At 35.8% G+C, this 22,334-nt stretch overlaps 1 protein-coding gene across 1 annotated transcript in view; it reads left to right on the top strand.

The window, feature by feature from the left end:
• LOC150101107 (laminin subunit alpha lam-3-like) overlaps nucleotides 1-22,334 on the top strand; it is a 789,889-nt gene that overhangs the window by 755,574 nt on the left and 11,981 nt on the right. Inside the window, exons 62-63 of the mRNA XM_090402236.1 lie at nucleotides 5,108-5,241; nucleotides 12,148-12,361. Coding sequence (XP_090258362.1) covers nucleotides 5,108-5,241; nucleotides 12,148-12,361 — 348 coding nt within the window. The remainder of the gene's footprint in view (nucleotides 1-5,107; nucleotides 5,242-12,147; nucleotides 12,362-22,334) is intronic.

Raw genomic sequence — 22,334 nt, 5'->3', positions numbered from 1 at the left:
CAGACAATCACAAACATCAATGCCCATGTCAGGATTCGAACCCGCAGCCCTTTGGCTGGAGAATGGATAAGCTTATCACTCGCCAACCAGGCTGGCAGTGCTACTTTGACTGGCCCACTTAACAACGAAGAAATTTTAGTTGGGCAAATGTAAAGAATACTTGTTCTGTACCTTGAAGAAAAACAATACCTCAGTCCTAATATTATTTTTTTGCTTGTAATTGTAACTATATCCAAGATTTAGTGTATTGAAAAAAGATAGATGATTTCTATAGATTAGGATAAAAATTATGATGTGGTACAAAAAACAAACTTTTTTTGGTTCTAAAAAAGCCTTATGTTTTTATATATTATATAAAAATTGCATATAGTACATAATAAATCACAGGTTAGTAATTTTCATAATACATAAATGTTATCATATTAAAAAAAAAATTAATTATGTCTCAAGTGCGAGCAATCCTGGAAAAAATCTCAAAACAGGTATTTTGTCTTCTTTTTTCAAAAAGTAAATCATGAGCTGTGGACTATTTAGGGGAGACCAGATAAAGAAATGATATCTTTTTTTTTTTTTTTTTTGCTTTGTAACTAAAAGCAAAAAAAAAAAAGATATAATTTCTTTATCTGGTCTCCCCTAAATAGTAGTCCACAGCTTATGATTTACTTTTTGAAAAAAGAAGACAAAATATCCAAATATTACAATATTTGGTTCTTTCTGTTCTGACCACAATCTCCAACTAGCTCAAACCTTAATTCTACTAAAGCTACAAAATAAAAAAATATAAAAAATTAAGGCCAAATTGAAAAGGGCAAGAAAACTTCTGTATTTCACATCTAGTCAGGGCATGAAAACAAGACTAAACCTGGCAGTATTGGCCTCAAGTCTACACTGATGATTAACATACTAAAAATCAATGCACTCCATTCCAATTCATGCCAGATAGAATCAAAATTTTTTGTATCTAACTCGCAAAAGATTTTTTATTTTTTTTCCATTTGAAAGACCTGTAATCAATGCCTTAAACACTGATCTCCTTGCTGTATTTCAATGGGATAAGAACAACCTTGCCAACTTCAATACCACCAAAACATAATCTGCCTTATTTCATGTAAGACCATACTCCACATTATCAAAAGTTAAAGAAGGTAAGATCTCCACAATTAAATTACATCTCTTTTCTTGGACAGGTACACACCAGATCCACTGCAACCTTCCAAACAGTGGTTGAATGAAGGGATATGAAGGAAAAACTTAGTGGTGCACTACCCAAAACATGTGAACAGTATTTATGGATGGATTTGGAATGTGTACAGAGTTATTAGCTGGATGAATGAAAAATAGCATCTTCAGGAAAAGAAAGCCTAGTTTTTTATAGGATATACTGTATCATAATATATCTCAAGTTGCTTGGATATATTTTGATTTGCCACACATCCTAATTCCTGTTTTCAGTTAATTCAGTGTTACATGTATTATGTCCTCAGCATAGATGCTGGATTGGTGAGGAGGAAAGTAGGCATCTTTGCCTACCTGAAATGAATCATTCCTACACCTGTTCTCACTCTGGCCTCTTACTCACTGTTTCTTCCATTACCTGCCACAATTTCACAAGCTTAACCCAGCACTGCCTGCTCTCACACTGAATGATTCACATTCCATCTAACTGGTAAGCATCTGTGCTCACAGTGGGTTTGACTCCACAGCCTGTTGGTTCGAGAATAGATATCATGTCCACTTTGCTGAACATGTTCGCTAACAAATATCCCATGTTTCTTTATCTAAGAAAGACTAACTTTTTTTCTTCTTACGGAGGAATGAAATAAAATCAGTAGTAAATAAATGGACAGAACATAAGATAATGCACAAGTACTGCAAGATTTTCATATCCCTAATTCAACAATTCATAACACAGTTAAAAAGCATAAATTCCATTGGTTTGGCAACATTGTGTGAATAGAATCAGACAGAGAATACCTTGTTTTATGTTTGAGGGCACTATTAGGGAAAACAAGACCTAGGAGAAACTGACATGGCATAAAGTCCCATTGCTTTTGACAGAGAAGGGTTGAAAGCTGTTATCCATGAAGGACTCAACTTAACTTATCTTGAAGATGGAAGAGAAGTAGTAAATAAAATTAACTCTAACAGCATGCCATAATGCTTTTACAATAAAAAATAAATAAATAAATCTGATTTATAAATCAATTTTTTTTAATCGAACAATTATTATGTGACACCTCCAGGGAGTCCAAAGACTCATCAAGGGAGAGTGTATTAACAGGTGTTTAAGGCATATTAAAAATTTTCTTTTTCTGTCATTTTATTACTGTTTAAAACATATTTATTCCACATGTAATGTAATTTAGTTGATGATTAAGATCATACCCAGGTAAATGTAATGTGTCTGTTCTACAAGAAGAAAAATTCCAAAAGGAAAAATTCTGTTATATAATACCACGAAATTTGCCTCTCTAGTCAAAAAGCAATTATAAATGTTCCCAATCAAATCTTTCCTCGATTGCTGAACCATATCAAATTAAATATCAGAAAGGAACTTAATTATTAATATTCAATAATGTGTAAGCAGAACAAATCTAAGATAGTAATGGAAGAATTTAAGCAAAAATGGAAATAAAAAAACTCAAGTGAAAAATTAGATACAAGTGAGTGGTTTGCTTTAGAAGAATGACAAAAGATCAGATTACTTTACAAATAAATAAAGCAACTGAGGAAGCATTAACTGAAAATGATAAAATTTTAAAAAAAAATCATAAATGCAGAAGACTATCCTTGTATCTACACATCCACTGAAAGCATATGCAATAATATGAGAATGACAAAAGAAAACTAGCTCGTATACAAATAGTTCATTACAGCATGACTAAAATAAGAAAACCATCAAAATATCACTGGTTTACAGAAAGTTTTCAGTTGATTACAAAGTAAATTATAATTTACAAGAAATTATATTCTTGTTAATCCTTTACTTACAAGCGTAAGCAAACAATGTATGCATGTGAAGTATCTTCAGGACTAGGCTACTTGTATATAGAGGCTGCTGCTAAGTATCTCATAATGCAAAACATATGTCCTTTTGGATGTTTATGTTTATATTGCTATGCAAGGGAAGAGTCACTACCCAGACCAGTTTGCAAGTCAAGTATCTTCACAACTAGATCACTTGAACGTACAGGACTATGGAATACTAAGATAAGTGATGTGAAATGAAATCAACAGCCTGTATATTGAAGCAGTCTAGTTGTGAAGATACAGCAATCCCTTGATTAATGCGCCTAATGCATTCTTTAAAACATGCACATTAATCGAAAACTCACTAATAGAGCCAGATCCAGAAGTGGCTCCCACTGATGAGAAATCAATAAAGGTCAAAAGTGGTCTGGGTAGTGACCCTTCCCATAATGCATAGCATTATACATGCCCATAAAGATATGTGCTTTGTATTATGGAATACTAAGGCAAGTGATGTGATAGCTTCTATATACAAGTTACCCAGTCCTGAAGTTACTTCAGGCACAATCTTTGTTTGCTTACACTTGGATAAAGGATTAAACCAGGAATATAATTTCTTGGCATCTTTAATTTATAGATTTTGCTCATCTGCATTCTTATATCCAAATCTCACTGTCATTTCTTTTTAAAATCTTAACTGACACTGCAGAAATGTAAACAGTAGTCTGTATAATAAATTGGAATTACAGTTAATATGTAACATGAATAATACAGTAAGACCCTGGTTAATGCTACCCACATTCAATGCTGTTTTGTTAATGCTTGGTAAAATGGTAATTTCCCAAACTTGCAGCCTTCAAGCAATAATGCTGAATGTACTGACTTGGTAATTCAACATGGTTGATACAAAATGCATGTATTCAGTTTTTAAATACATACAGTTTTTAAATAGTGTTTTAATTAGTTTAAAAAAAAAAAAAAAAAACATTTCTTCTTTTTTGAGCCATAATGCCTAGAAAATATTAGCAATTGTGAAAAATCAAAGATGTATAGAGAAAGCATTTCCCTGAATATAAAATAGTAAATGTTAAGATAGAAGCAGGCAAACATCAAGTTGATATAGGTGCTTCTTTAAATTGGGCACACATCTACTATAAAAACAATTATGAAAAATGCAGACAAAATAAGATTTTCAGCAACAAAGGTAATGCTTTTCAAGATGCTATACTCACTGGAGAAATTGGGGGGGGGGGGGGGGGGGGGGCTTTGCATTTGGGTGGATGATCGACCTAAACATAACATACAGATACAGTTAAGTCAGTTGATAATAATGGAAAAGACAAGAAACATTTACAGCTAGTAGAGGCTGGTTTGATAGATTTAAAAAGCATAGAACCTACATAGAATATACATATGTCATTGGAGAAGTGGCAAGTTCAGATATAAAAATAGTGCACGAATTTCCTAAAATCTAAAAGCCAGAGTGAGGCAGTTATTCTAAAATTGTTTTTAATATGGATGAAACAGAACTTTTCAGGGAAAGGATGCCTTCCTGTACTTTTATTTCTCATGAAGAAAAATGCACACCTGGCTTCAAGGCTGAAAAATATCAGTTTTCAAGGCAGAAAAATATATTTACTTATCTGCTAGGATAAAAAGAATTTAGTAGTGTTTATTAATAAAAGTATCACAACAATCATGCAAATTACAGACCAATTCTTAGAAAATAACCAAGATTACAAGCAGAACTCTAAATCTAGGCAAGGTGTTATTGAAGCAATATATTGCTACCAAGAGCTCCTTCATGAACAAAAAAAGGAAATGACCCTTTGTGGCTCAGTCTTCAATATGCCAAAGCTCCTAGAAGATGCTCAAGTCCCAGCCCTTCATCTGAAATGTAAAGCTATAAATATATTATACAGTATAAGTTTATATATAATGATATTATTGAATAAAAGTTCGATACTGTTCTATTCAAGATTGTATTTTCACCTTTTCCTATTTACATAATGTTAAAATGACTCCATTTAGTGCTCTAAATTCTAAGAACTACATTCAGGGTCTTACTGTCCTGTGTTTCTGATGCTGAATATGTTGAACAGAAAATTAATATCTAATAATTATTTATCTCTTTAAGATCTGGAATTTGATATAGGCCAGAAAATGGAAATAGAACTTCTCTTTAGGACTGTAAGACTTAATGGTTTGTTAATATACCTGCAAAGAAAACTAGGAGTGCCATCCTTTATTCTAGAACTACAAGATGGCCAGGTAGCTATGACTAAGATATATCTGTGTGTGTATATATATCTTTTTTAACAGAATAAAATATAGGAAACTTAGTTCTTTATTTATATATACCCTTACTTCAGAGTAGTTTTTGACAATCTCTAGTGTATCTGTCTGTTGCTTCCTGAAAAAAGAAAAAGCAGATGCAGACAAAAATCTCTACTCTTGAAACTAGACAAATTTTATGGACTATAGGAAGTACTATTTCTAAATTTTTATTCTGCAATCTTTTACGTATGATAATCCCAGCACGATACTATAATGCAGTGCTGCACAGTAATCATAGAATTATACAAATCCAAACCTGAAATATTTGAAAGATATGGTATATTCAGTGCTGAGCCAGGCTAAGAGTTTCCCTGCTCTAGCAACTAATGCTTTTTCATACTACTTCATATCTCCAATAAGCAAGATGATAGTCTCCCATCACATAATGAAATTTGGGGATTTTCTTAATAAAACTGTAGCCATGTATATAGCGCTGATGAGACGGTATTGTTTTGGTATTATGTTCTCTTTGATAAGAGAATGGTGTCTTATTAAAACTGCCAGCTTATCAACTTATAAAAATTTTCTGTTCCATATTATACTCATTTGCAGTTAATGTAGTAAGTTGGCAGTTTTAATAAATTTAGACTCAATAAATGAGTCAGTTTGCAACATTCTGAGGCAATGCATTCCACTCACCACCTCTCCGTGCTAAGAACCTGCCCCTCCTTACTTACCCTCTTATTCTTTATTCTATCCATCTCTTGTTCTATGAAAAAAACTCCTTCCACATTAACTTGGTAACAACTCCTTTCCAACATATGTTTCAATCATATCCTCCTACTCATGAAGTTCAACAAATTGCACTCCCTCATTTTGTCTTCCTTCTCTGGACCCTTTCTAATATATCTTCATCCATATGAAAACTTGGTGACCAAATCTGTGCATAAATAATCCATATGCAATCTGATCATGGCATTATTGTAAAGTCACACAATTGAAAGTTTGAATTTGTACCAATTGTTTCCAAATCATTATAATAATTCCTTATGCCACTAGATATTACCATCATATTATTACAAACTGTTGGAGATGCCAAGTTCACTGTGATATGTACAAGTTGTTCTTAGTGTAGCTTTGCTCATTGTGGAAGTGAAATGTCTTTTTCCCAGCCACAACAAGGTTTCATTTTGGAAAGTTATTTCACTTATCATTCTTACACATGTTGCCGAGGAATTTTGCAAGAAATATCTTTATAGCAGTCTCTCAGAAGTCGATAACAAGATTAGTGCATGAAACTGGATCTGTTGCAAATAGGAATCGCTCTGGAAGATCCTCCATTTTGACTGACAATAAAATGGATGTGGTAAAGAGAGCATTGCAGTTGTCCCCAACAAAAAGCCTCAGGAAATTTGCCATGCAATCTCAATGTCATATAGCAGTGTTCAGAAAGCTACAAGATCGTTACACCTTCATCCATATCATGACAACTCAGTCCATGAACTGAAGGACCAAAATAAAGGCAAACGAATAATCTTCTGCAGATAGTTATGCTTATTCATTGAAGAACATAGTATGGAGATGCTTGATACAGTTTTCTTCAGTGACCAGGCCTGGTTTTATCTCAGTGGTATGTGAATAGTCAAAACAATAGGATTTGGTCATGTGAAAATCCATGCCTTTCATGAAAAAGTTTTGCATTCTCAAAAAATTGGAATTTGGTGTGTGATATCACACAGCCGTATAGAGAGACCCATTTTCTTTGAAATGATGGTGAATAGTTCCATCTACCAGGACATCATCACACAGTTTGTGGCACCTTGATGTCAGCGAATGGCATTGTTGGTTCCACCAACATCAAGGTGCCACAAACTGTGTGATGATGATGTCCTGGTAGATGGAACTATTCACCATCATTTCAAAGAAAATGGGTTTTCAAATTTCAAAAAATGTATTGTGCTATTTGGTGCAGATCATGTGGCACTGTCCCACACCAAATAGCACGATACATTTTTTGCAAGAAATTTTCAGTGACCATCTCATCTTGAAAGAATGGTGGCCTCCAAGATCACCAAATTTTTTCCTTTGGAAGTATCTCTAAAAATTAAAGATACCAAGAAATTATATTCTTGGTTTAATTCTTTATCCAAGTGAAAGAAGCAAACAAGTTTGCACCTGAACTATTTTCAGGACTGGGGCAACTCATATAAAGAAGCTAATGACTTCGCATCACTTGTTTTAGTATCCCACAATGCAAAGCACATCTCCTTACAGACATGTATAATGCTATTCATTATTGGGTGTATCTCCAAAGTGTTTTTTATTGGATTAATCCTCACACGTTAGAGGAACTAAAAATGAACATTTCAACAGTAATTGAAAACTGTCAGTGTGTAGGTGCTTCACAAAGTGGCGAATTCTACATTCTTGCTGCGCAAGCTCATTACTTGAGAAAGAAGTACTATTTATTTGTTAATAAATGCATGCATTTATAAGCATTCCATTTAGGCTTTTATTTTTGTAGCCAGAAGACGTCTTAAGATTGCGCGGCAGTAATTGAGCTTTGCATTGTGTATCGAAGGCCGATGCTTGCTTGTCCAGTCAAAGCTACCTTGGCTTGCTCGGTTGTAGGAGCTTACAGGTCCTCGCAGCAGCACTGTGATTTCATGCGCGCACATAGACATTTCACGTCATCTCACTGTTTGTTAAACACAGGCCATATGCACGTACTCTAGCCAGTGAGCTTCAGCAACCATTACAAGTGTCATGTTGCTTGGGAAAATTAAATTGCAACCAACTTTTAATGACGATGTTATTGACCAGTTCATAAAGAACTGTAGGGTAGAATTTGCCATTTTCAAGTAGCTAAATTGAAAAATATAGAATATCATTTGTAAAATAAATGTTATATTTGTATGATTAAATGTACATAAATTTCTAAATATATAGTTTTACATGGTCAGTACAGGTAACCTTCATATAACATGGTACTTATACAACGGAGTTTCTATATAACACAGTCTACAAATTGTAGTAACCCTTGTTCAATGCGGTACTTATACAATGCGGTTTTAACAAAAACACAGTCTAGAAATTGTAGTAACCCTTTATCTTTTCATATTTTTTTCACCGCGCAACTTAAAAATCAAATTTTAAATTGGTGTCTGCCCGTATCGCACAGGTACGTAGTATAAGTAGCGAATTTATATTAGGGAAACATCCTTTAGCACGCATGTACGTCAATTGTATACCGTATAAAGTGTTTATTGTTGAAAATTGTCTTCGTTTTCTGCCAGGAAAGCACATTGAAAATCATAAGTGTGTTATCTCAAGCTGAGCACTTTATTTTCTGGTGAGTTACATACATAATTAAAATGTAATGCTTTTTTATGTAAAAAAATTATTTTTATAGTAATGGCACAAATTGCATTGAAAAGAAAATCAAAATCATGGATCAGTTGAAAAATGGAGAAAAACCAGTTGTTGTAAGGACTTTAAATTTAAATGAATCAACAATTCACACAATGAACATAAAATTCGAGAAAGTGTTTATTTCTGGGTCAACGGTAAGTGCAAAGCTCGTTGCTCGTGTACGCAATTTTCTAAGAGAAAAATGAAGAAATCTCCAATGATTTGGAAAGAAGAGGCACTCAAAATAAGATTCCTTTGGATGGAAATCTTATTAAACAAAAAACTCTCAAAGTTTATGAACATTTATAATGCAGACCAGGTGTTCAATGCTGATGAATCCAGGTTATATTGGAAAAATATGCCAAAACGCACCTATATTTCGAAAAATGAAAGATTAGCTCCTGGATTCAAAGTTTCCAAAGACAGAATTTACTGTTTTGTAGTAATGCATCAGGTGATTACATGACAAAACTAATGTTTATTAACCGATCCTTAAATCCTCGTGCTATGAAAGATTAGAATATGCACGTATTTTTATTTGCCTAAAACATTTATGCATTACGTGCAATGAAGCTTAATTGCAATTTGTAATTTTTATAACTTTATACTATGTATTTGTGTCATAGTTGATATGTTTTCTTAACTTACATGAATTACCTGAATTAAATAAAAATATATTTTTGTTGTTTATATAATTTAAAAAAAAAAAAAAACGATTTTGGAACATAACCTTACTTTTTGTATGTGATCTGAGTCTCGCATAACCTGATTTATATAACGTGGCATTTCTATGGAAAATAACATCTGCATTATATGAGGGTTACCTGTAATTCATTATTCCAATAATCAGATTTCAATCACACCTCTCACTCCCTGAATGATAACAAGAGCAAGCGTGAATTTCAACACCAGCATTCACCCCTGCCTTGTAAAAAAGAGCAAAAGTTTGCATTCACAGAGGTGGCCACTTTTAACATGTTATAATGGGGTTCATATTCTTCTTTTATTATAAAGTTCCAATTATAATTTATATTTATAGCTGTCCGATTTTTAATATACTTATAATTACCTTGAAATGTGTTGTTTCTGAGCTGGATGATGTTATGATCAACCTGTACAATGGAAAAATAGTCCCCTTTCTGCACAACAAGGTCCTCTGCATTATTGTCATAATCTTATATGATGATTTTGTGAATTATTTAATATGATCTAAACTTGAGGTCCCTATATGCCACCACTCTCAGATCCCATCTTTCTCCACCTCTTTCAGAATTTCTCCATCAAATGTATACTTTGCATCCTATCCTTGCTTATCAAATTTAAGAACCTTATGCTTGCTTTGCAATAATAAACTCATACAATTAATTCAAATCCTCTTGTAAGGTCACAGAACATCTGCTTGACTTCTCATCGTCCTCCCCAACTTTGCATCGAATGCACACCTGCATATTTCCAGTTAAGCCCATTCCAGTATCATTAATATAGAAGTTAAACAGCAACAGCTGCAAAAACAGTCCCCTTTGGCACACTATTACTAACTTTCCTCTTTCAAGATATGTTCCCATACAAAAACTGCTGATACATGACAATCCTATCCAACTCATTAATGTAGTATCTAATCCCATTCATTCCAATTTAGTTTCCAACTTGTTGTGTGATGATCTATCAAGCCCTTGCAAAATCTAAATATACCACTGTATGTGTGTGTATATCCATCTCGCTTGTCCAATGCATTTGGCAAGCTGGTAAAACATGACCTCCCTTTAACAAACTCATACTGATCATTACAGAGAATACTGCTGTTATTAACCCACTTGTGTATATCCTTGCTCCCACCACCCTTTCCAAAACCTTAACCACAACTCCAGATATCCATCTCGCTTGTCTAAGCATTTGGCAGACTGGTAAAACATGACCCCTTTAACAAACTCATGCTGATCATTACAAAGAATATTGCCGTTATTAACCCACTCGTGTATCCTAGCTCTTGCCACCCTCTCCAAAACCTTAACCACAACTCCAGATACACAGATTGGCTTATAATTTGTAGCCTCAGCCTTACAGCATCACTCCCTTTCTGAAGCAGAACAAATTTACCCTCCTTCTGAACTTATACTATTACAAGACTTTAAATAGGTACAAAGCTACCATTAACTCCTGCAACATTCCTTCAAGACCCATTGTGATAAGTCATCATCCTATTCCTTTACTGACATTGGGTTTACTTAATTCCTAATGTACCTCTTGCTCACTCACTAGCAGTCCATTTTCTTTCTTTTGTCTACACCATCTCACGTCACACTGATAGATGAAATACTCTAATGACCTGCTTATTGAATGCCTAGACTATGTTCAATGCAACAGTTATTAAGTTGCCATTTTCATCATCTTAACTTCTTCTACAGCTTCTCCCACTTAAGTGGGGTCACTGTTTGTTATGAGTCTCCTCCACACCTTCCTGTCTTGGGCTGTCACCACATCCAAGTTCTTCATCTTCAAGTCCTCTTCTACCAGCTCCCTCCATCTCTTCTTTGGCCGCCCACGCTTCCGCCTTCCTTGCACATCCATCTGCATGACCCTTCTTCCCACATATTCGTCCTCCCTTCTCATCACATGACCAAACCATCTCAACCTTGTCTCCTGTATTTTCGCTCCTAAGTTCGTAACTTTCACTGTTCCCCTGACATAGTCATTTCTCAGATGATCCTTTCTGGTCACACCGCACATCCACCTAAGCATTGGGGGGGGGGGGGGGTGGGGGGGGGGGGGGGTGGGGGGGGGGGGGGGTGGGGGGGGGGGGGGGTGGGGGGGGGGGGGGGTGGGGGGGGGGGGGGGTGGGGGGGGGGGGGGGTGGGGGGGGGGGGGGGTGGGGGGGGGGGGGGGTGGGGGGGGGGGGGGGTGGGGGGGGGGGGGGGTGGGGGGGGGGGGGGGTGGGGGGGGGGGGGGGTGGGGGGGGGGGGGGGTGGGGGGGGGGGGGGGTGGGGGGGGGGGGGGGTGGGGGGGGGGGGGGGTGGGGGGGGGGGGGGGTGGGGGGGGGGGGGGGTGGGGGGGGGGGGGGGTGGGGGGGGGGGGGGGTGGGGGGGGGGGGGGGTGGGGGGGGGGGGGGGTGGGGGGGGGGGGGGGTGGGGGGGGGGGGGGGTGGGGGGGGGGGGGGGTGGGGGGGGGGGGGGGTGGGGGGGGGGGGGGGTGGGGGGGGGGGGGGGTGGGGGGGGGGGGGGGTGGGGGGGGGGGGGGGTGGGGACAAAAATAGGTAAAGAATTTTAGATAAAGAAGATAATACTGCTTGGATATTTACTGAGGTGGGACACTGACTCGCTGTGAATGCTTTTCTAATGTTAGTGATCTAGCAGGTAGAGATATTGGGGCATTTACCATCCCATCTAAAACACATTAAATAATTGATTACAGAATTGATGTTATATTATAAGTCATTTTAGTGATAGTTAAGGTTGCAGTAATGATGAAAAAATAATATGTTTGTTTTTGCAGGTAATAGCATCATTTAATGGAGGAACTCATCCTTTCCATCTCAAAACACATCTGCATTCCAAATTTGATTTGTGTGATAATCAGTGGCACAGTCTAATAGTAAATTTTGATCATGGCACTATAACAATGAATATAGACAATGGAAAATCAGTCCAAGGAAAAGTACATCATCTGCCAAAAACAGTTAATCAGCTTTTCATTGGAGGCCTACCAGGTATATCTTAGGATTGACAATCAGCATAGAGAAACTTGCTAATATAAATATAAACAAAATAGTTAACTCTCACTACAGCTATAAAGTTTTGCATCCTCTCTAATGTAGGTTGATGTATTTAACTAGGGAAAGTCCCCACCTGAATCTATCTACAATAGATTCAGGTGGGGAATCATGCAATACATTAAAGCAAATTCGCTATAACAAACTATTCCATTGATCCCTATAAGTCTGCCCTAGTGAGAGATGACTAATATATAAAATCATCCACTGAAATTTTTAATTAATTTCTATTAAATTTATCTTGTACAGGCCTGCTAGTTAACTTCTTATGCTCACTGGAAATGCACTGGTTTCGACAAACTTTCTAATTTTACTGTATTTTGACGTGGAAATATTTCATAATTGTAAAAATTAAATGTCTGTATTTATAATGCTCTTAAGAGATATTATTGCTGTTTTATTCCTTGTATTGAAAATGAAAATAGTAACAATTAGTCAAAATTTTTATTTTTCCTTAATGAAATCTTCATGACTCTTAATGCATAGATTGAAGATTGGATGAACAATGGATCTTGCAACTATTAGTCTAGTCAGCACGTTGTCAGACATAATGTACAACTCACTGCTCTCAGAAAGTTATGGAAAGATAAAAGTATTGTTATCACCTGTGTCTGGACAGTTCATCACGGGAAAATTGATCGCCGACAATTCATTGCTGGAAATTTAATCGTGGGGAAAATTAATCGCATGAAAATTCATCGTGGATACAAGCGAAAAAAAAAAAAATGTTTTTTAATTTATGTATATAAAGTTATTCATATTCTTTCTTACTACAGGCTCTGCAGATGGAATATTACAGAACTGGGATAGGATGGTGAGGGATAAAAGCACCATATTAAAGAATATTTAGGGAGAATAGTTATATCCAACTAATATCGTGGCAATCTTAAGACATAGCTTCTAGCCTAGTGATAACCAGAAAGGATTATTAAAGATCGCAGATTTCTGAGAACAATCTGTAGTTGTAATAATCGACACTTACTTTTAGGGGGTAAAAGAATACTATAAATGATATTATACATGAAAAGATAACGTGAAAATTATTTGAACTGTTTGTTATCCACTAAAACATGTTAAAACAAGAGTTGTGCACCTAAAAGGCATGAATGTCATGATGGTTCTCTGTTTTTATTTTATTCCTTCAGAATTGTACTATTAGCCACTTTGAAGGAGCAATTATTATTCTGTTGTTATTAAAACAACTTAAAAATTTCTCTTCAAGAGGAACTGGAATCAGTACAATCAGGCATCCCTCTATCAATATTTATAGTCCTGAAAAGGACTGTTTTGATGATCATGAAAAGGAACACTTTTTATTTCATACTGTTCAAAATTGAGTAGTATGAGGGAAAAATAATATGGATCAACCTGAAACAAAAAGGTGAATGCACAGGCACAAAGTTTTAAAAATAAAAAATTATGGGCAAGTCCTCTTAAGTAATCAAGAGTTTCACGTGTGTGATAGTTTGGAAGGGCGAGGGGGTGAGCCATCAAAGACAAAATACAATTTTAATTCTATTATGAAAATTTTGCAAATAAAATTTCATTTTGATGCAGGCACCTATACATGTTTCGAATGATAAATTGTAGGAAAAGTATCACTACTTCAAAATTGCTGCATGATATCAAAATTAGCAGAAAATATGTACATAACAGTTCATTTCAATATGTAATGAGCAATTCCAGGAAACCAAGAAAGTTGAAGTGCAAAGAACTACAGATTACATTATAAATATTATACATTATGTGATATAGATAATCATACTTAAATCTTGAATCATATCTATAAAGGTAATATGTAAAAGACCGAACCTTCACACAATCTGTGAACTAATTTTCTAAGATTATGAATAAAAAATAAAGAAAACAATTTGTAACAGATAGAGGCTGTATTTATTTTAAGATTCAGATTTTTATGAATTTATAAAATAATTGTTTGACAAAAATAATTATCTTGAATCAAGTTCTGGGAGAATAAAATGCAGTGGCGACTAAGATAATTAGTGAAAAAAAAAAAAATTATAGTGGCATTGTTCTCCAGAGTGATACAATCTTAAGTGAAGAAATATGAAAGGATCTCTTATTTGCACTGCCATTAAAAACTATAAGTATACAATAAAACAAATAGCAAAAATAAATGAAACTTATAGGTGATATAATTTATATTCCAGTTACCAAGCAAATGGCAAGCAACTGCATTTCTGGCAATAAGTAACTGAATGTAGCTATGTATGCAAGGTAATCTGGTTAAGTGTTCTAGTCGGCATGAAGGATTATCACACCTTCTAATGGATATGACAGTCAAATGCACTTGATATCCATGTTTTTTCAACAGGTGGTCTGACTCTTATATATACGTCCTAGCCGGTTGAGAGGTTAACCTTGTGGAGGTTGTGGTTGAAAATATTGCAGCTTAGGTCGCGTGTATCCAACATTCATTACTAGTACGTGCTGAAATGCAATAAAACTTTAAAAAACCACTACAAATATAATACAGGATGGTTTATTTATTTTCAGTTACAATCTAGAAATTATTGAAAAAAAAAACTATACTGACAGAGTTTGCTGTATCTCTCAGATACAATTTACTATCAAATATCACTTTTGCATTCGACTCTATCATTCTCATCATCAGACTCGAGTAACATTCGCTGAATCTCTTCAAAGTCTGGTGGATTATCCTGTCGATATATTTTTCCAGCCATTTTCAACAGTAAATAATGCAAAAAAAAAAAAAAAACTAAACCAATACTATACTGACATCGGAGTTCGTGGTATCTCTCAGATACAATTTACTATCAAATATCACACATCTCTATATAACATGTTAAACCAAACTGACTTCAATTTTCTAGCGAATAACGCTTTCAGCAAATTTTTCTTGCAATGAATTCTTCCTGCAATAAATTTTCTCCTGTGATCAATTGTCCATGAACCATCATCACCAGAGCAAATAAGGGTAATGTCATGGAATATAATTGAAAAATTAATATTATTCTCCAAGATTGTGTTCCCACAAAAACACAAGTTAAAAAAATTAAAAATTTACTTAAAAAAAGTATCTTCCTGACTGTCAAACATTACAAATAAACTCAAACCCTTCAGTTCTCATCCTCCCCCCCCCCCCCCCAGATAAATCGTTTACCAAAAATTCACAAACCTAATTCCCCCCCCTCCCCTCAAGACCTATAGTAGATGCTACAAAATTTCCAAAACAGCTGGCAAACTCTCTTCCCCCCCCACTACAAAAACCTTAATTGAAAATTTAACTTTAAATAATACTGATATACTGGTAAGCTTTGACATAACCTCACTGTACAATATTCCCTTAAATGATACCTTAACCCTCTTAAAAAACATTTTTCCATCTGATATCTTAATCTCTTTTCCTTAGCCATCAATTCTGGTTATTTTTCTTGGAAGAACAAAATTTACAAACAGATAGAGGGAACCACTATGGGTCCCCCCCCCTCTCTCTCACCTCCCGCTTGGCAATTTTTACATGGAAAATTTTGAAAAACAAGCAATAGACACAAACCTTCTGTCTGGCTAAGATATGTAGATGTGTGCTCCATTTGCCACATGACCCAGAAACATTAGACTCCTTCCTCAGTCACCTCAATAGTCTACATCCAAGAATCTAGTTTACAATGGAAATGGCAAATAACAATAGTTTATCTTCCTAAACATCTTAATAACATGCCTTCCTAATGGTAACCTTTCCTTCACGGTATATAGAAAACTTGCTCACTGTAGCCACTAGAAATGGCTACAGTGATCACAAAATTAAATAATCAGTTCCTCTCCCATTCCTCGGCCAATGCTTCAGAAGGATTTCAGAAATGCCATCACCATCCCCTACATCTGTGGCACATCGGAAAAAATAGCCAGGTCCTTCAAGTACAACTTCTACACAGCTTTTAAGTCCCGCTGGAAACATGACACCCTTATCCATTCTATCAAAGATCAGCTCCCTCCTCTCAGTGCCTGGAATTTATAAACTATCCTGTTCCTGCAAGTTGGCTTACTTTGGACAGACAGGCAGATCAACGACTATCCATTTAGAATACAAATCATACATCTGCAATCACGACTGTGGTCAATATGGCCTTGCATACCATGTATTGGATACAACCCTATTGTTTCCCAAATTCACTACCACTCGGCCAGCCTGGCTGGCCGAGTGGTAGTGAATTTGGGAAACAATAATTGTCAGAGTTCCCACTTTACATCCTAGGCTGCCTACAAACACCCATGTGCACTACTTAGACAGGACTTTAGAGTCATCCACATGTTTCATTTAGTATTGGTTTGCTATGTATGTGTGTGTTACAGAGTTATTTGTAATCCCTGAAGATGTCTAAGTAATACGAAGGTGGTCTGAAAAGTTCTCAGCCTCAACCATAGATGACAACACTAACCAGAGAATATTATTCTGATCTTTTAACCAGACTAGATGAAAAAAATTTGTGAGAAAAGATCTGGTTTGCAGAAGGAAAAAAGAAAAAAATCATCTTTCATCAGGATAATGCACCTGCCCACAAAGGTGTTTTGGCAATAGGAAAATTAAGGGATCTGCACTATGAATTGTTGGAACATCCACCCTATTCCCCAGCTTTGGCTCTCTCCGACTTCTAGGAGCTAAATCTGGGGAACAGGGTGAATCTATACAATTCATAGTACAGATCCCTTAATTTTCCCATCGCCAAAACACCTTTGTGGGCAGGTGCATTGTCCTGATGAAAGATGATTTTTTTCTTCTGTAAACTGGGTCTTTTCTCACGAATTTTTTTTATCTAGTCTGGTTGAAAGATCGTAATAATATTTCGTGGTTATTGTTTTATCCTTTTCAAGATAATTAATAAACAAAATGCCTTTAGCATCCCAAAACACCGATGCTATGACCTTTCCTGCTGATGGAACCGACTCTTCTTTGGCGCTGAACAACCGGCGTCTGTCCACTCTTTTGACTGCTGTTTGGATTCTGGTGAGTAATGGTGAATCCAAGTCTCATTCTTACTGATAAATCAATGCACAAAATCAGTTTTATTCTTGTTAAAATGCTTTAAGCACTGTTCAGAGATTTTCATGCAAGTGTGTTTTTGATCTGCTGTGAGCAAGTGCACCACCCATCTTGTGCAAAGCTTTTTCATTTGCAATTCTTCATAATATATCCTACACGTTCTTTTGAAATGCCTATAGTCTCAGCAATTTCACGCACTTTGACTCACCGGTCATCTAATCCATATCTAATCAATGATTTCTGATGTTGTTGCACTTTTTGGACGTCCTTCATATGGATCATCTTCGAGGCTGGTACAGCCACGTTTAAACTCAGCAGTTCATTTCTTAATTGTTGAAAATGAAGGAGAAGAGTGCCCATAAACTTTTATGAACTTCAAATAAATTTCTCTTGGCATTAAATCTTCTTTTACAAAGAATTTTATAACCGCATGATACTCAATTTTATCCATTTCAAGCTTCAGACAGCTGTATAAAGCAAACTACTTGATAGAGAATGTCTTGCAATTTCACATGGATGCTTATGACAGATGCACCAACTTAGAAAAAAAAAAAATCTTGCCGATAGTGCTGCATCTATGGTTGAGGCCGAGAACTTTTCAGACCACCCTCATACATGCAACACTATTACCTGTCATCTATTGCCTGAGATTAATAATATTTTGCCTATGAGCTGTGGGTGTTCTCTGGCTGAATGACTTCAACTTGTATACAAGTCAGTGAGCCAGAGAACACCCATCTTGTTTACAAGATAAACCTGAGTTTCTTGGAGAAAAAGCCCTGTTGCCTCTGTATGAAGTTAGCTGGGTGAAAAACTCACTACAATTGAAAAAGTCCATATAAGGATTTCTCTCGTCATGATCAGAATATATAACTCTGGTCTTTTTCAGATGAAGGATGCAATGTCCCATCCTTATTTCAATCGCACTACAGATAGAAATACCAAAGGTCATCCCACATAGCATTATTATAGTACAATAAGTATTAGATTACAACTGGCTGCAGGAGGTCAGTCTGTAGAGAAGGAAACATTCATAAGGTCAATTGAATCATTCCAGTTTTGTGACCACATTTTTATTAAAAAAGACTGTTTTTTAAAACTAAACAAGTACTAAAAAACAAACCCGACAAGTTTTGTTAGTCATCAGACTAACATCTTCAGGGGTAAAGAGAACTAACAGTTTAAAGCACAAACTATAAGAAATTACAAAAAAACAAGTTTATTTATTGATATTATGGACATCAAAAAAGTTCGTTAAAAAACCGAATAACAGATCTATATAACCGTTAATACATGTTAGCTGGAAACAATGCTATTTGATGTCGCATTCTGTGGTTCACTTTCACTCTGTCCGAGGTCTGAACTGGGTAAATTTTTAATAAACACTGACCAAACTTCATTTAAAATCATGCATTGTGTAGGAATTTTAATCATATTTACTCCTCTTTGAATTTTCTTGTGAAACAGTTTTTATCAATGTAGGACATGTTTGTTCTGTCCCAGATTACATCATGACCAGTAGAAGCTGTGTGAAATGCCGAGCCAGACTTATATTCTCTCTTTTTTTGTACATCCTTTTGATGTTCGCTCATACGGATTTCTCCCGATCTCCCCGTCTGGCCTACGTATCAGATGCCACAGGAACAGTGAATATTATAAACTCCCGGTTTTTTCATTGGGTGATGTGGAGGTTTCGATGGATGAAGAGATTTTGATATTTTTTCAAGTGGCAGGAAGTCATGTACTTGTAGAGAAGTTTGGCTAATTTATCTGTTACATTTTTGATATAAGGAAGGGTGACTGCATTCTTGAAGTCTTGTTTATTTAAGTTTCTTGTAGGTGCTGTATTGAGAATTTTCTTAATTGTCTTAGTTTTGAAACCATTCAGTTGTAGGATCTGTGTTAAGTATTGTATTTCTTCTTTCCACTTTTCTTCTGTACTGGGGATGCTGTATGCTTTATCCCTTAAGGTTTTTATGAGGCTTATTTTTTTGCTTGGGATGATAGTTTGAGATAGCATGAAGGAATCTTCCTGTGTTTGTTGGCTTTCTATAAGGATGTCTAGGAAAGGAAGTTTTTTTATTTTCTTCTAGTTCCAGAGTAAATTTTATGTTAGGATACAAGTTATTAAGATAGTCTTTAATTGCAGTCAGTTCTAGTGCTGTTCCTGGCCAAATGATGAAGATATCGTCTACATAGCAGAGCCAAATTTTTGGTTTGATGTGCCAGTTTTGTAGAGCATTATTTTCAAAATTTTCCATGTAGAGGTTTGCTAGAGCTGGTGAGAGAGGTGAACCCACTGCTAGTCCTTTTTGTTCCCAGAGTTTGTCTTGGTAGAGAAAGAACGTGTTTTTTATGCAATGTTCGTAGAGCTGTACAATGTACACACACACACAAATTAGCCAAACTTCTCTACAAGTACAACATAAAAGTGACTTTCCTGCCACTTGAAAAAATATCAAAATCTCTTCATCCTCTGAAACCTCCACATCACCCAATGAAAAAACCAGGAGTTTATAATATTCAGGGAGAAAAACCCTTCTACTTTAATATTTTTATTCTGTATAAAGTGAAATTAATATTTTGATCACTGATTGGTGAATTCCCTAATTTCTGTTTATTTCTTAAAATAATATTTTACAAAGTTTGATAGGGAGGTGGTGAAGTAAAAGCATCAAATTTAAGAATGTTTATTTTTGCAAACTTTCACTATTTTCTTATGCACTTAAAAAACATTCATCAAGGTGCCGTTTTTTAACTAAATCAAAAATAAGGGACACCCGTGTAGTTTATAATTAACTCCACATTTCCTGCATAGTAAAGAAATTTTGAACATTTCTTTAAAATTTTAAAAGAATTATTGTTTTACAGGGATAAGACTATATGTGCACTTCAGAGTAATCTTATTAAACAAAGTGACAGTGAAATTACATAAATCCTTTCATGGCACAAATCAGCTGTGGCTAATCACTTAGTCAACAATACATTTTATTTGTTCTGGAAAAATTAGATTCAAGAGAATTATTTTTGTCAAACAATTTATTTTATAAATTAATGAAAATCCAAATTTAAAAAAAAAAAGGGGGGGGGAACTCTATATGAAATTAGAAAGAATCCTAGGGAGTTCTTTTGATATGTAGCCAGCAAAAAAAAAAAAAAAAAAAGAATGATTATGGAAGGATGACATTGATTGGAGAAAATAGTATTAAGACAGCTGTTGCAGAAGATGTGGTGGAGATACTTAATGAGCAGTCGATGATGAAGAGGAGAGACTGATTGTAAGTGAGCAAGAGGTGTGTGGGGAGTTGAGCAAACTAGAGGTTAATAAGGCTGTGGGAGTTGATAATATATCACCATGTATTCTAAAGGAATGTGCCAGGGAATTGACATCTGCCTTGACATATTTTTTGAATATGAGTCTTGCACTGGGTCAACTTCCTAAGGAGTGGAAGGAGGGCAAGATTGTGCTGCTTTATAAGGGAGGTGATCGAACTCAAGCACCAAATTATAGGCCTATCTGTGTATCAGGTGTGGTTAAGTTGTTGGAAAAGCTTGTGAGAACTAGGATCCAGAATTGGGTTGACAACAATGGTGTTATCTTTTATGGACAGCATGGATTTGCTAAAGGGAGGTCATGCTTTAGTTACTTATTACAATAAGGTGAATGCTTCTGTGGACAGAAGAGAGGGATACACAATAATACACTTCGATTTCGCAAAGGCTTTTGATAGATTACCATATGATAAATTGATATGCTCAAACTATCAACTTATGGGTTTGGATTAGTGCATTGGATTGGAGACTGGCTATCTATTAGGTATCAGATAGCCAGTCTCCGATATTCCTTTTCCAGGATATTGCTGGAAATGGAAGGTCACTAGTGGTGTGCCTTAGGGGTCTGTTTTAGGGCCATTACTGTTTAACTTTTATATTAATGATAATGGCAAAGATTTGGATGGGGATATTCAGTTGTTTTCAGATGAGGCAAAGTTGGGACGAACTATGAAGACTAAAGAAGATATTGTGGCCTTACAAGAAGACTTGAATAAATTGAGTGATTGGGGATGCAAGTACAATGTTGCAAAACGTAAGGTTTTAAAATTTGGGAAAAAGATGGGATGCAGAATTTATGCTTGGTGGGGATATATTGTCAGAGGTGGAGGAAATAAGAGATCTTGGGGTGATAATGGATAAGGATCTGAAATTTAGGGGACACACTGAGAAAATTGTAGAAACAACACAAAGACTTCTGGGAATAATGCAGAGGACACTGACTTATAGAAGTAGGGAGATTCTTGTTCCATAGTATAAGGCTTTGATTTGGCCACAGATGGACTACTGTGCCCAGATTTTGTCACCGTTTTCAAAAGGATGAAGATATGTTGGAAAGGGTCCAGAGACTAACTAAGGTAGTTTCTGACCTCTGGAATGTTGAATATGAGGAAAGATTGAGAAGATGCAATTTACAGTCTAGTGGATAGGAGAAAGAGGGGAGATATGATAGAGACCTAAAAGTTAGTAAGGGGTTATTATAGGATCATTGTTGGAGAGGTTCTACAGAAAACAGTGGGCAATCAGGGGAGAACCAGAGGTCATCTCTGAAACTGTATCAAAAGGGTGTGAACAGGGGAGTAAGCAGCAGGTTTTTTGCATGGAGAATTATGAATGATTGGAATGCCTTGCCTGAGAGAGTGGTGTCTGCAGAGAATTTGTGTGTTTAAAGTGTGGTATGATGAGCTGTGTGTATAATAAAAGGACCTCCTAAATGAGTCTTTGAATCCATGGGGTATTGGGTAATAATAATGTTCCAAATTAAGTTTTGTTTATTTTTTTATTTGATGTAACACACCCCACTCAACATCACCAGAGTTCAAGTTCGGTACTATC

This window comes from Typopeltis vanoorti, chromosome 12, assembly GCF_054136105.1.
Source record: "Typopeltis vanoorti isolate ZY-2024b chromosome 12, IOZ_Tvanoo_1.0, whole genome shotgun sequence".
Taxonomy (NCBI): domain Eukaryota; kingdom Metazoa; phylum Arthropoda; class Arachnida; order Uropygi; family Thelyphonidae; genus Typopeltis; species Typopeltis vanoorti.
The sequence above is the reverse complement of the archived record's forward strand: the minus strand, read 5'-3'. Positions and strand labels throughout refer to the sequence as shown.